General features: G+C 40.8%; 4 protein-coding genes across 4 annotated transcripts; 2 read left to right on the top strand and 2 right to left on the bottom strand.

The window, feature by feature from the left end:
* Positions 1–3015: 3015 nt before the first annotated feature.
* On the top strand, positions 3016–6315 carry BCR41DRAFT_299809 (hypothetical protein; the record flags this gene model as incomplete). The annotated part of the gene is made up of 3 exons (XM_022020539.1): positions 3016–3072; positions 4576–4911; positions 5104–6315. The coding sequence occupies 3 exons, from the start codon at positions 3016–3018 to the stop codon at positions 6313–6315; spliced, it is 1605 nt and encodes a 534-aa protein (XP_021885542.1).
* A 1983-nt stretch (positions 6316–8298) lies between these two features.
* BCR41DRAFT_346081 (3-phosphoglycerate dehydrogenase) lies at positions 8299–10361 on the top strand. Its single transcript, XM_022022819.1, has 3 exons — positions 8299–8603; positions 9051–9411; positions 9517–10361. Exons 1-3 carry the CDS (start codon positions 8388–8390, stop codon positions 10296–10298), a joined length of 1359 nt encoding a protein of 452 aa, XP_021885541.1. The 5' UTR covers positions 8299–8387; the 3' UTR covers positions 10299–10361.
* Positions 10362–10525: 164 nt separating this feature from the next.
* BCR41DRAFT_346080 (hypothetical protein) lies at positions 10526–11593 on the bottom strand. Its single transcript, XM_022022818.1, has one exon. The coding sequence runs from the start codon at positions 11491–11493 to the stop codon at positions 10675–10677; it is 819 nt and encodes a 272-aa protein (XP_021885540.1). The 5' UTR covers positions 11494–11593; the 3' UTR covers positions 10526–10674.
* A 107-nt stretch (positions 11594–11700) lies between these two features.
* On the bottom strand, positions 11701–13350 carry BCR41DRAFT_299521 (kinase-like domain-containing protein; the record flags this gene model as incomplete). Its single annotated transcript, XM_022020525.1, has 6 exons — positions 11701–11847; positions 11981–12042; positions 12091–12393; positions 12496–12621; positions 12765–13011; positions 13183–13350. 6 exons carry the CDS (start codon positions 13348–13350, stop codon positions 11701–11703), a joined length of 1053 nt encoding a protein of 350 aa, XP_021885539.1.
* Positions 13351–13775: the final 425 nt, after the last annotated feature.

The raw sequence follows: 13775 nt of genomic DNA, 5'->3' as shown, positions 1-13775 counted from the left end.
AAAGGCCAACCGGGATGCCTTCAGATCAACTTTTAGTAAACCCAGACCCACGCCAGAGATGAGGATATCCCCCTACTTTTGTCTTTGACCGATGACAACGATAGTAATAATTATGCTTTTAGTCATGACTATGGTTCCAGCTGCTAGAACATGAGCAACACGAGTCAGTTTAGAAAGGAACAGCGCAAAGTAATGATTTGAATTACTCTACTCTTTTTATAAAGAGACTGATAGCTTTGTCAATCCCTTGAAATCAAAATCCATACACCAAAATCAGGCGAATGCTCCCCAAGGACATACACACAAATCAACTATCGAATATCCAAATTACGTCGCTGAATGCTCGCGTAATTGTGGAGAGTCAGACACTTTTCTAGGCTCGCGTAATGATGGATAAATCATACCGCTGTATGGTCACAGGATCTAATTTTCCTGCCATGCTTATAACGGATCATGCTGATGCCCTAAAAGCGTCGAGTAGAAAGTTCTCCGATGCCTGTCTCTAGTAAAAGAACCAAATATGCCTGCTAGAGAACCTTACGGGAACAATGGGTCCACCTTGGTACATGTAGCCTGCAAGACTATCATGAAAACCACCCATCCGCGATGGTGGAATGGCTTGCCAAGTCACACCCTATCCGACATAATATCGAGTCCACACGAATTTCGGGAGCCTTGCAGACCTCGCCAAATGTACATCTTTCTCTCGTAGATATCCATCATATATCCGCTATATTGACCGTTCTACTTATCTCCCAACACAGATTCTGAAAGATATGGCTTCTCTCAGCTCAGAAAAACGTTACCGGCAATAGGAGCCATACATGGAGGCAGGTCATCCATCGTTACTGCATTATAACAACAATTAAATCAGAAACCACAATTGAATTACCTAACGGTCTAATGGCTTAATGAGGATGTGCGTGTGGTTTTCTTGTAATTCTGTTCCTGCAAACCCCTTGTAGCCCTGTTTTTATTTTGGACTTTACGGTTCCATTCATTTGGCTTTATCGCTTTCTTTTTAGAAAAAAAGTTGCTGTCGCTTTCAGACTGTTCGTGAACTTTTACATAAACTTCCCTATTTTAGTCCGATGTCTGTCACACATTGACTAAAGAGAGGATGGAATGATTACACACTGCATGAACCCAATTGATTTCATTTAGGGATGCTTGACTATTTAATCTTCTAATGTGGTCTTCTAAACCGTGACAGAATTGAAGGGATGACCAATGAAAAACTCCCTTCTATTGCCTATCTAGCCTTCTAAAAAAAAAAAAAAAAAAAAAAAAGCCTATTGTAGTTGTCAAACTTTATCAATGAACAACAGATGATTGACCTTCTTTCCCGCCATTCTTCTGATCCCATTCCCCTTCCCCTTCCCCTTTGGTTATCCTAGATGGATATCAAAGGCAAAAAAAAAGATAAAGTACCGATATGGCCCTTGTGAGGGATAGGTGAAAAAAAAAAAAAAAAAAAAAAAAAAAAGAGAAACGATCTCTTTGGTGAGACTCTGTCTTGGTGTCAGGTCTTTTTTAAAGATGGAACACACACTCTTTATTTTGTTGTGACAAAAGATTCCTGATCCGTGATCCGTGAACATGACATTGGAGAAGAAGAAACACGACAAATCAGTAACGACGCAATGGAAATGTACATTTGTAAGTAAAGCAATGAATACACGTAAAAAACACATGCGTTGAGTGGTCAAGGCGATAATGATTTGTGGCGTATAAGTATTGTATGTTTAAAAAAATTGTGCAGTCGACTGTTGCAAACAAATAGAGACCTGCGAATAGTAATGAGAGGATCAGAGAACGAAAGTTGGCAAGGATGATGATGGTGGCTCCAACATCATCATGATCAATACAATGCCATCTGTATTTTTATGCATGTTAGTGCACCACGTTGAATAAATAAATGCCTCAATTCAGTTCAATGCCAATTACAATACACCCAACGGAGGTTCAATAAGATGTATAAAAATGTATAAAGTATAAACACAATTAATACTTTCCCCTTTTTCTCCTTCTTTCTTCCCCTATTCACGATTCTGCTCAACATCTGTCCTCTTTTCTGACTACAACATTCTTCTTCATCTTCACTCGAACATCTGGGTTATAAACTGCTCTTTTTATTAAAAGCTATTGAAGATTGAAACAGGTAAATAGATGTATCCCTCGTTCTTCAGTTCGTGCAAACACATGTCTTCTGCTCATCACAACGTAATGTTGGTCAAGGAGGAAAAGAAAAAAAATTTCCCTTAGTGTATGAACACATGTTGAACGGTGAATCAGTAGAGACCAAAAAATTCCCGGCGAATAATTTTAATATAGTCACCATTGCTCCATGCTTGTCTTTTTCATCAAATGTAATCTATATAACGCGAATGACAAAAAAAAAAAAAAAAAAGCCTAGATGAGCGGAAACCACATCTTCATATAAGAGTGGTCTTCTATTTGTTTAATATTACTAAACCATTATGGTTTGAAGCATATCACTAGATCACTATCCTACCACCCCTCTCTCTCATGTTTGTGTGGGTGATAGTTCGCATGGCTGCACACATTCGATTTCATCTAAAAAGCACACGTATATAAACTCTCTTCAGTTTCTTTTTTGCAAACATACAAACATTGCATGACATCGGCATAAGGCCCGTGTTCTTTTTTTTTTTTTTTTTTTTTTTTTTTTTTGATTGTATGAACTGATGGAATTAACCTTGCCATTTCAAACAAAAACAAAAATAAGTGTACGTGTGTTATTTCTTTTGCTTCTTCGCTTGGACCACCTGTCGGAGTCTTTTTTTGAGAGCGAACTTTTTTCTTAGAAGTTGTGTGCCCGAGCATGCGCCTTCCCACCTACCACACTAACTGAGTGAACTCGTCTGCAATTGCACAACTATCTTTTTCTCTCGTTTCTCATTTTTTCTTCCTTTCCTCTTAATTGTATATTGTGTTTCCTAAACCATTACTAGACCTATCTTACTTCAAGTTACCATCTCTCTTTTTAGCGTCATGCTTATCACTCGGCATTGTCAACAGAGCTCAGACGACTTATTTACATGTGAACGGGTAAGTGTGCATCGTAATGCACTTTTTTCTTGTAGAAGAAAACAAAATAAAAAAAGAACCCCATTGGCTTATATTCACATTTGTTTGATGAATGGTGGATGGCAAAATGAGGATGAGCATTGGAATGAGAAAAAAAAAAAAAAAATTTTTTTTATCCTGTTCGACGACATCATTTCTCCTCCTCTACCCCTGCTTTCATTAAGATGCAAAATTGCCTCTCCTCAACGCCTCAGTGGATGAGTAAAGAGGTATGGAGAGAGTGAGGGAGTTGTATATGGGCCCGTATATTGTTATAATATACTTTTTTTGCCTCTTGCGCCAGATCGGCTGCTGTTAACGGTTAAATTCAGATGTGCAGGAACATTGGATCATCAAGTCTCCATCTCCATATCATTTGCGTTTTCCTTTGTGAAACGTGTGCCCATGAGTCCATGGCATGGCATGGCATGACATGATGTAACTTTGTATGAACTAGAAAGGGGTGCAAGAAGCTTTTTTTTATCGTCTTTCTTCCTCCCACCTCTGCTCCTCCCCCTGTTCTTGACCATCACAACCCCTTTTATTTACTTCGGCATGTGCAACATGGCTGGAGAGAGATAGAATAGGATAGGATAGGATAGGATAAGAAGGGATGTCGGTCAATGCACGCAATGCACCTTTTTTTTTTGTTTTTTTGTTTTCGTGGCATGGTGGAGAGAGACTGAGAAAGACTATTTGTTGCTCACAACCATCACAGAGCAAAGGAAAGGAAAGGAAAAGGATGCGAGTCGCGTTGATGCATGCATCTGCTCCACTGTCTGTCCGTTCCTAGGACAATACAGAGGAGATATTGAACGATAAAAAAAAAAAAAAAAAAAAGATGCTCAACTGCCTAACGGCCTGTTGATGTCGGGAGAAAAGAATACTTTTTTTTTTTTTTTTTTTTTTTTTTACAATACCATTAAAGCCATTTGGGTATACCTTGCACGGATCCTTTCAGAGTAAATATGAAAGAGCTTTTATTATTACTTTTCTGATGGAGTGATGGAGAGGAAAGACACGCGACGGCTTTTGGGTTTTTTACTTTGCACCCCACAATCCATAAATTCATTTCTTTCCTCCTGAATTGGATTGGGCAGGGATGGATTGGATTTAAATATACTCTGCCTCTTTCTCTCCTCTTTTTTTTCTTTCCTATTACATTATATTCTATTTCTATAGTCTCTCCTCTTGTCCATTCTAGGGGAGGTGGATTGGGGGGTGGAGAATGGAGATGAGATGTGGTAGGGGAATTAATTCATATAAAGACTAGACTACCATCCCATTCTTTCTCTTTTTATCTCTCCTTTATCCCATATCCTCTTTACTCTGTGTCATCATTCATCCTTTCTCTCTCTCACATCCCTGTTACCCTTACCAACATCTGCATTTATCGACTATCGTTCATCATCTATTCTGTCACTCACCAATCTCTTCATCTCTCTAATTGATTACAACAAATTTAAACTTTTCATCCAATCAAAGGTGATGCTCAGGTTCTTGTCGGGCAAATGCGAGCCAAGAGGCTTAGACTTCAATGTCTGGGACTACTCCATGCCCGAGATATACGGCATCATCCTCGGCATGTTTACCAAGTTGGGTCTGGTTGAATGTCTAGGCATTTCCGAAAGTGATCTCCTTGACTTTATCATCGATGTCGACAAGGGTTATCATGCTACATACTATCATTCATTCTACCATGCGGCCGATGTCACTGCTGTTCTCTATCGCATCTTGTTTGACATGAATGCTTCTCAATACCTGACCAAGCCTGACATGGCTACGCTCTTACTCGCTGGCCTTTGTCATGATATTGGACATGTAAGTAAAAAATAAATAAAAAGTAAAAAATAAAAAAAAAAAATAAAAAAAAGTATTTAAAAACGTATCAACGTGCTTCTTACTCTTTCACATAGAACGTTCAATTGATTAACAAAGGAATGGGTCCATTACTTTCTCAAACGTCTTTTCTCTTTCTTTTCTCTTTCTTTTCTCTTTATGCTTCGCATCTAGCCTGGCCTCAACAATTTATTTCAAGTGAACGCAAAGACAGAGCTCTATGAACGATACGGAGAGGCTTCAGTCCTTGAAAAATACTCATGCTCGCTCGCTATGGAACTTGTTGCAAAACATAAGCTCTTCCGTAACATTGCCTCCTCTCCTGATGCTATCCTCCCTGAGGGTAACCATCCGACCGAGGACGGAATGAAGGATGCCATGATCAAGGCCATCATGGCTACAGACATGTCCTTCCACTATGACATGCTTAACAACCTCAACACTCTTATCGAAGTCATCTCCACTCCTTTGTCTTCTCCATCCATTTCCGACAATGAGCCCACAGAAGCTGAATCTGGTCCAGACACTTCCCTTCAATCATCACCCACACAGTCTAGCTTTAGCTGCAATTGTACAGCATTATCATCACCAACTGTTTACAAAATCCCATCATTATGCTCACGGTTTTCATCCTGTCCTGTCGCTCAGCAACCATCGCATATCCATCACCATGATCACCATCGTCGACAATCCTCAATCAGCTCAACATCATCTATATCTTCAAGTGACTCTGGATGCTCCGAAGAGTCAACTCAAACAACACACAGCCTCGACATGGGTCGCCCATCATTTAATTTGACCCCAGAGCTTCGGCAGAGTTTATGTAACTGCCTCTTGCATGCCGCTGATATTTCGAACGCCGTGAAGCCATGGGGACTTTGCAAACGATGGTCTGATATGATCGTTCAAGAGTTCTTTCGACAGGGTGATATTGAAAAGGCTCGGAATCTGCCCATCTCTCCCAACATGGATCGGAACCAGCATAATCAGGCACAAATCTCACTCGGATTTGCCGACTTTGTGGTACGGCCGTATTTCGAAAGCTTAGCCGCATTTTTACCCGATGCAGCGCCTTTCCTTACGACACTGGCCAGTAACCGAGCACAATGGCTCCTTCAAAAGGAAGCCTTGGAAGCGGCGAAGGATATGTCCATGAATACATGTGTTGCCACCGTCGCGGAAACACATGAGACTAACGGCATTAGCTCACCTATACAACCGCATCTGACAACTGGCCGTCGCGTTTCAGGTATTTTTTTTTTTTTTTTAGAAGGGGGGAAAAGTTTTTTTGGCATGATAGCAAATCGATCCATTCTTGTTCTTAACATGAGCAAGTTAATTGTTTTTTTTTTTTTTTTTTTTTTTTTTTTTTTTTCCTTTTGGTAGAAGCTAATGGCAATACCCTCTCTTTGTTTTTGCAGTGGCCGCTGGTGTATTAGTGCTAGACGACGCCGGTACGCATCGACCAATCCATCACAAGAGACTACGATACATGGACCGCTCGCACCGTCATCATTCACTACGGAAGATTAAGCGGTCGCTCTCTGGGAAGTCTTTATCGTGCCTTCGAGACCTCCAAGACCACTCGCGCTTTACAGAAAGTAACAACAATGGTACTATGAATCAGGATGCCGTTATAAATGCCTTGAAACGAGAGGTAGCCCTTGCTGGCAAGGATGCGACTGTTAATCTCCCTAGCGCCTGCTCGTCCAACAACACTGCCATCACACCCATCAATATCAGCAAGGGTTGTGATAGTGGGGATAAAGACGAAAAGGTGTTGCTCGAAGCAAGCGAGCAGCAACTACAGCTAAAGGATTCCGAACAGACTGTTCCTGTGTCGTGCTCATCTCATCTTGATCCAAAGTCACCATTTCGGCAACGTCGATATGGTAGCCTACAGCTTGAAGAAAAACACACAAGCATTCGAGAAGAGTATGGTGATGGCTATGTTATCCTTAACTATCTAGACTCCTCATCTGATCGAGCATGGGCCCTTTGTGATAATGATGGTGCGAATGCAAACTTAAGGCCTTTAAACCGTCTCCACACATCATCATCGATACCTGGTGAATGGCCAGATCCTCCGCCAACCTCGCCGCCCTTGCTTCTACATCCGTCTCTATATCACCCCTCACAAGCACCTACGGCTGCTAATGATCCGACATTTAATTCTAACCAACCGGCAAATCAACAGTATCATCTTGACCACATTAGCATGCGTAGTAATACACCAGCGATCTTTCCTGGTAATATTTTCTACGGCCGGTGTCAAGAAATTTACCGGCCAGGTGGACCACTTGATATTGCTCGTGGATGCTTGGATTCGACGTCAAGTCCATTACCACCATCACCCAAATTGAGTCTATCTGAAGCGAACCACTAATATATCCGTAGTCTTTGCAGGACCACCCTCCACAACATGAATGTCTCTTTTGGCTATTGTTTATTATTATCCTTGCAATTATTTTAATGAGAGTCCTTTGCATTGACATGTTGTTTATATTTGCATTTATTCGTTGTTGTTTTTTTTTTTTTTTTTCTTTTTCTTTTTCTTTTATTTTGTATAATAATGCACTGCTTTGTAGTTTGTATCATAGATTATTGTAGACACCTCATAAAAAAAAAGGTTTTTTTTGATAAAGATCATAAAAGTTGTCAAATTGCTTTAGACTTGCTGTTTGTGAAGAGTACATGAAGAGGAAGAGTGTTGTTTTTTGTTTTTTGTATATCCTTCAATGGTTTATGTAAACAGTTCAGTTTCCCCAGGTCTTTCCTTATTAAGATGTCTGTACAAGATAAGGAAAAAATCTCCGCACCATGGCAATTGCTCCCCACAAAATTTCATATCAACAGTCAGTGCGATGACTCTTTTAGCATGTGGGTTTCTTAAATCAAAATTTTCAAATAAAAAAAAAAAATTTCAGCCTGCGCCTTGTGCGTGCGAATGTTTTAGAGATGTGGATATATATGACATGTCATGTATTCATTTGATTTGTCATGAATGACATGAAAGAAAGAAGAAAGAGAGAAGAGATCCCTTAGGAAGGTCTCATTCTTTCGGTCGATAACATTTGTTCAATCTCAAAAGAAAGAAACGAGGGCAGTCACGAATGGCGCCTTTTTTTTATTATCAGGGTGTATTACTTGGATGTGGTGTACAATGTAAAGGATGAAGGGGTAATGTTTACAAGGTTAGCTTGTATTTTAGCTTGCAATGAACTCTAGAAATACTCAGCCTTGATAAAAAAAAAAAAAAAAGAGCTCAAAGATGGCTGTTACTTGCTGATCAACTGTCTCTGTAATTCATTGTCCGTCGCTCATATAAAACGGGAAGATGATGCGGAGCAAAAAAAAAAAAAAAACGTCTTTTTTCATTTCTCTGTTTTTTCTACTCCCTGTCCCACACGCATTCTCTGCCTTTTTCTTTCACTCGTCTCTTTACTCCATTAACAACGATGCCTTCGACTAATGAAACCAACGGTGCACCCGCAGTGCCAGCCAACGGATCACTTGCATCCTCTGCACCAGCAAATGTTGAAAGAAAAGGATCCATTAGTGGATCCAACAAGGTCAAACTTCTCAAGCCCTTTAACACTGCCAATATCAAGATCCTTTTGCTCGAAAATATTAATGAGACTGCTGTCACCGGTCTCAGGAACCAGGGTTACCAGGTATTAAAAAAAAAAAAAGAAAAGAAAAGATAAGCAAATTTTGTAAAGGAAGGAAGATGACAATTGTCCATTTTATTTTTATTTTTATTTTTATTTTTTGGGTCTCCAAATCAATAAACTATTGGAGATTCGAACAAAGGAACACTTCCTCTTCAACTTTTTTATACAGATGAATATTCAATGTCTTTGTCTTTCTATCCCTCTCTTTATCATTTGGAGAGGATTTGCGATGTTTGTTGGTATGACTGTCCTGGAAGTGAAGGAAAGATTTTGATAAGCATCTTTTTTCTTCTATCCCGGACTTGTCCTCCTTTGGAAGTTTGAGAGACCAAAGGAACTCTTTTATCTCGAAATACATTTAAAAATTTAGCGTACTATTCTATCTTTGACGACGCATGCATTCATTGGCTCACGCACTTTATCTTTTTCTTTTCTTTCTCTCGCCAGGTTGAAACGTATGCAAAGGCCCTGTCAGAGGATGTGTTGATCGAAAAGATCCGTGATATTCATTGTATTGGTATCCGCTCCAAGACTAAACTGACCAGAAAGGTTCTTGAAGCTGCTGAGAAACTGGGTGTCATTGGATGTTTCTGTATTGGTACCAATCAGGTTGATCTGGAGTACGCGGCTCAGAGGGGTATTGCAGTCTTCAATTCCCCCTTTTCCAACTCGAGGTCTGTAGCAGAGTTGGTTATTGCAGAAATCGTTTTATTGTCCAGACAACTCGGAGACCGTAACCAGGAGATGCATCAAGGCATCTGGTCCAAGGTCTCTGCCAATTGCTATGAAATCCGTGGCAAGACTCTTGGTAAGAATATGAGGATAAAGAAAAATACCATACAACATTTGAAGAGGTTCTATCGCAAAATAAAAATCAGCTAATCAAAAAAAAATTTTACCCCTTGACCTCTAGGAATTGTCGGATATGGCCACATTGGATCACAATTGTCAGTCCTAGCCGAGGCCATGGGCATGCGTGTCCGATTCCATGATGTGGTTCCTTTGATGCCTCTGGGCACTAGCAAACAAGTCGACTCGTTGAATGAGCTCCTCGAGATTTCAGATTTTGTCACTCTTCATGTTCCAGAAACAGAGGAAACCAAGAATATGATCGGAGAGCACGAGCTTAACAGGATGAAGAAGGGTTCCTTCTTGATTAATGCTTCCCGAGGCACAGTCGTCCATATCCCTGCCCTCGCCAAGGCTCTTCGTTCCGGTCATCTGGGCGGTGCAGCCGTCGATGTCTTCCCTAAGGAGCCTGCTGCTAACGGCAAGTTCTTTGAATCAGAGTTGATCGGATGCCCTAACACTCTTCTGACACCTCATATCGGAGGTTCGACTGAAGAAGCCCAGTCCATGATTGGTATTGAGGTTTCACAAGCATTGATTAAATTCATTAACAATGGCACCTCCATCGGAGCTGTCAACTTCCCAGAGGTTGATCTCCGTGCCATTCGTGATGAGGAAGAGAACTCGATCCGTCTCTGCTACACCCATCAGAACGTTCCCGGTGTTTTGCGTCAGATTACCGATATCTTGGCCGAACATAATGTCGACAAACAGTTCTCAGATTCGAAGGGCAAGATTGCCTATCTTATGGCCGATATTTCAGATGTCACACCAGAGCAGATTCAAGAAATCTACCGCCGAGTCAGCGAAACTCCCACCAACATCGTCACTCGTGTCTTGTACTAAGTACAGGAGTAGGTGGCGTTTATCGTGGTTTTTTTTTTAAAAAAAAAAAAAAAAAAAAAAAAAAGCCTCAACAGCTTTAAAGACATTTGTCCTCACCACTATCAGCAAGAATGGGAGAACAACATTAGCACAGGATCATCGTGAGATTCAACTCCCCACTCAAATACCACACTCATATACGCCTAAGCATAGTTTATTATTTAAATCCTGTACAATTTTCCAAGCTTGCATTACATATTTAATCTATTGATGGCCGGCCGCAGCTTTTTTTTTTTCATCAAGATAAAAATTGGCATTGATAATAAATAAAATAAGCCATTCAAACCCCCAGTTACACGTTTTTATAATCGATACTTAAACTACACATTTCTCTATCCTATTTGTTCTTTTCAAACATCGCCAAGCGTTCAGGTGAGAGCTTCCCTACCAACCGTGGACCTGGATTCAGAGATCGTACTGATGCAGAGGCGCTAGAAGATGGTTCTATGTCAGTACTGTTGGTATTGTCGTCGTCTACAGAATGCTTTGAAGTCATTTTAACATGAGGCTGATCATATTGATGGGAATCGAGCTCTTGAGGCTCTGGATCGAATTCTGTAGTGCTTGCGGTCACTATCGCTGGTACATCAGCTATCCCGATAGCTGGCACTGGTTCTAGTTGTGTTTGCGGTTGCAGTTGCTCTGATGTCTCTGAAGGACGTGTGTCGTAGATTCCTTCTTTGGACACATCTTCCTGCTTGGCTTTCTCTTGCGTAGCATTATCTGGCTCAAATTTGACCTTGTTTGCGGGCACCCAATAGCACAATCCAGTCTCCATATCGCACACCTGGTACCCTTCTGGTTCTACTGGTCCCTTTTGCGTGCTATTGTGTTCTTCCAAAGATACTTCTTCTGACTCATCTTTTGTCTCTGCTACTTCGTGTGAACTCTTGGTTTGGCTTGCCTGAGTTGCAACCAATGTTGGGTTTTCCTGCTCAAAGTTTTTAAACCCTAAACACAAATCAACTCTTGTTGTTGCTTCAGTCTTTGGCTTGTTCTCGTCACTCTTTTCCGTATTGAAAGTATTTTCGAGATTGACACGATTCAACATCCTCTCCAATGAACCACTTGGTGTCTGTTCATGATGGCTCTTAGTTCCTTCTAAAGGCGTGAGAATTTGCTCGTTGTTGTCAGGACTTTCGTCTGCATCTTGCATCCTTTCACTCTCGGGCAAAATGTCAGAAGTGGGTGAGACTGCAGCAGAATGCACAATAGAATTCCTAAGACCCCTCTTGAATCGGGCAATAGCCTTGAACTGGATGTTGATGGATTAATTAAAGAAACGAGATTAATGGGTCTTTTTAGATCTTTATACAATACTGATAATTATAATTTTTCAGCATATGGGAAACAAGAATTAAAGTCAAAAGATTACCACTGTCACTAATCCATTGATTTTTTGAATGGCACCACGAAGATCCTCCTCTGTGACCTCTGTCACTGCATGTATCGTGTTTTCTTCTTTACTGATCAATTGGTCGTTGCCGTTGTTGGTTAGCCATGGGTCATCCTTCAGGAAATACCGATGAATGGGCAGGAATGAGAAGCATATGAAGTAAACGTTAGCTATTTATCAACGTCAGAGTTTCGGATTCTCCAAATATCGAATTCATAGGTTGGTGAGACTGGTAACTAATGCATACCCTGAGCTGATCGATAGTCACACGCTTAGTTGGATCTTTTTCAAGAAGACCTTCGATCAAGTCTACGAACCGTGCATCTTGTTCATCCGGTAGTTCAAAGTCTTCTTCACGAATAATCCTCTGCATTTCCAAAATTGACTCGGAGACATATGGAAGACGACCATACCGAAGACAGTATAAAGTCACACCCATAGACCAGATGTCTGTCGCACGTCCAGAAACTTCTCCGTGATCATGACGGCAGAGCTCTGGAGCCATAAATGCCGGACTTCCTGCAGATTTCTTGGTCATGTCATTGCCCTTTTTGTCAAACATCTCGGATACTCCAAAGTCAACAATCTTGACGATGTTTCCCTCTGTGAGCAGTAAATTGTCAGGCTTAATGTCGCGGTGGATGATGTCGTGCTCATGAACTAGAGACGGGTATAAAAACCATACATGTCAGTGAGGATATGATAATGACAAGCTATGAAGTACAAGTATTTCCTATTTCGCATATTTCAAACGAGGCTTACGGTATTCAATTCCAAGAACGATCTGCTGGAACAAATCGCGGCACATTTCATCCGTAAAAAGGCTCTTGTTGAATGTTTTCGTCAAAGATACGGGCATCAATACACCCTTCTCGCAAAATTCAAAGACTAGAGGGGGAAAAAGATAGCCGAGAAGATAAATAGGATGGTCATATCAAACGATAGAGCACATCTCTACTTTTTTTTTTTTTTTTTTTTTAAAGCATGCTAATAGAAAAGAAAGCATTTTGTATTTCAGTATTGAAACTTACCCATGTACATCGAATCATCGTTAGCTACATCGAGGACTTCGTACAGCTTCACAATGTTGGGATGATTCAATTTCTTGAGGATAGCAATCTCACCACGAATCAGATCAAGGGGTGAAGACTCTGCTGTAGAGGTTGGACTGGGTGCAGAGGGTCCTCTCATGCCACGACCACGTCCGCGGGGACCCAATTTGAAAAGATTTGTCTTATCCTTCTTCCTGAGTTTGGATTTGCTGAACTCTTTGACAGCCTGTGGTTATTGAAAGGAAGATGGTTATAATTCATTGGAAAAAGATATTCCCATCACATATGGTTCATGAGTCCAAATGACAGAACCAAAAGGTTTTTTTTTTTTTTTTTTAAAAAGAGAGAGAAAAAAATAAAAAAATAAAATAAAAAAAAAGTTAAAAGAACTGCTTACATAGGGAGTACCAGTGTTCTCGTCAACACCAAGATGAACTTTTCCAAAGGCGCCTTTGCCAATCTCTTGCTTGAGAATATATTGCTTTAACTGTCGAAGCCCATCAGCGTTCTCGGTGACGAAGGCATCGAGCGTCTCTTTGACCTCAACGGGTCTTGTGAACTGCATCGAGCTACGCCTGGATGCGGTTGTGGATGCGGTGGAGGAATAAGTGGAGAGAGTGTTGCCATTGTTAAAGTTAATGCTTTCACCCCCGCCAAAGAAGCCAGAATGGTTAGAAGAAAAGGAAGAGAGTGTATCAGTGAGAGCGGAGGGCGCGGTTGTGTCCATCATGGCGGAATGGACACAATCAAATGACATTATCGTGTTGTTGTCATGGTCCTGAAGAGGCATATCGTCCTGCAAGATAGTTGGCGGAGATAGTACCGAGGTCTTGTCCTCCTTGTTGTTATGAATGTGCCCCAGCAGTTCATTAGGATGTGTTACTGAAATGTTCATGGTCGGGTTGGGAAAGGAGGAAATTGCAATTGAAGGAAAAAAAAAAGAAAAAGAAAAAAAAAAAAGAAAAAGGTTTTTACAATGTGGATTACAGG

The sequence above is a fragment of the Lobosporangium transversale genome (genome assembly GCF_002105155.1).
Source record: "Lobosporangium transversale strain NRRL 3116 chromosome Unknown BCR41scaffold_3, whole genome shotgun sequence".
Lineage (NCBI taxonomy): Eukaryota > Fungi > Mortierellomycota > Mortierellomycetes > Mortierellales > Mortierellaceae > Lobosporangium > Lobosporangium transversale.
The sequence above is the reverse complement of the archived record's forward strand: the minus strand, read 5'-3'. Positions and strand labels throughout refer to the sequence as shown.

Excerpts from the sequence above, each read along its gene's own strand:
- BCR41DRAFT_346081 (XM_022022819.1), top strand. The coding sequence starts at position 8,388 with ATGCCTTCGACTAATGAAACCAACGGTGCACCCGCAGTGCCAGCCAAC. Across the intron at positions 8,604-9,050 it reads TCAGGAACCAGGGTTACCAG|GTTGAAACGTATGCAAAGGC; the intron begins GTATTAAAAAAA and ends TTCTCTCGCCAG. Across the intron at positions 9,412-9,516 it reads AATCCGTGGCAAGACTCTTG|GAATTGTCGGATATGGCCAC; the intron begins GTAAGAATATGA and ends CTTGACCTCTAG.
- BCR41DRAFT_346080 (XM_022022818.1), bottom strand. The coding sequence starts at position 11,493 with ATGCAAGATGCAGACGAAAGTCCTGACAACAACGAGCAAATTCTCACG.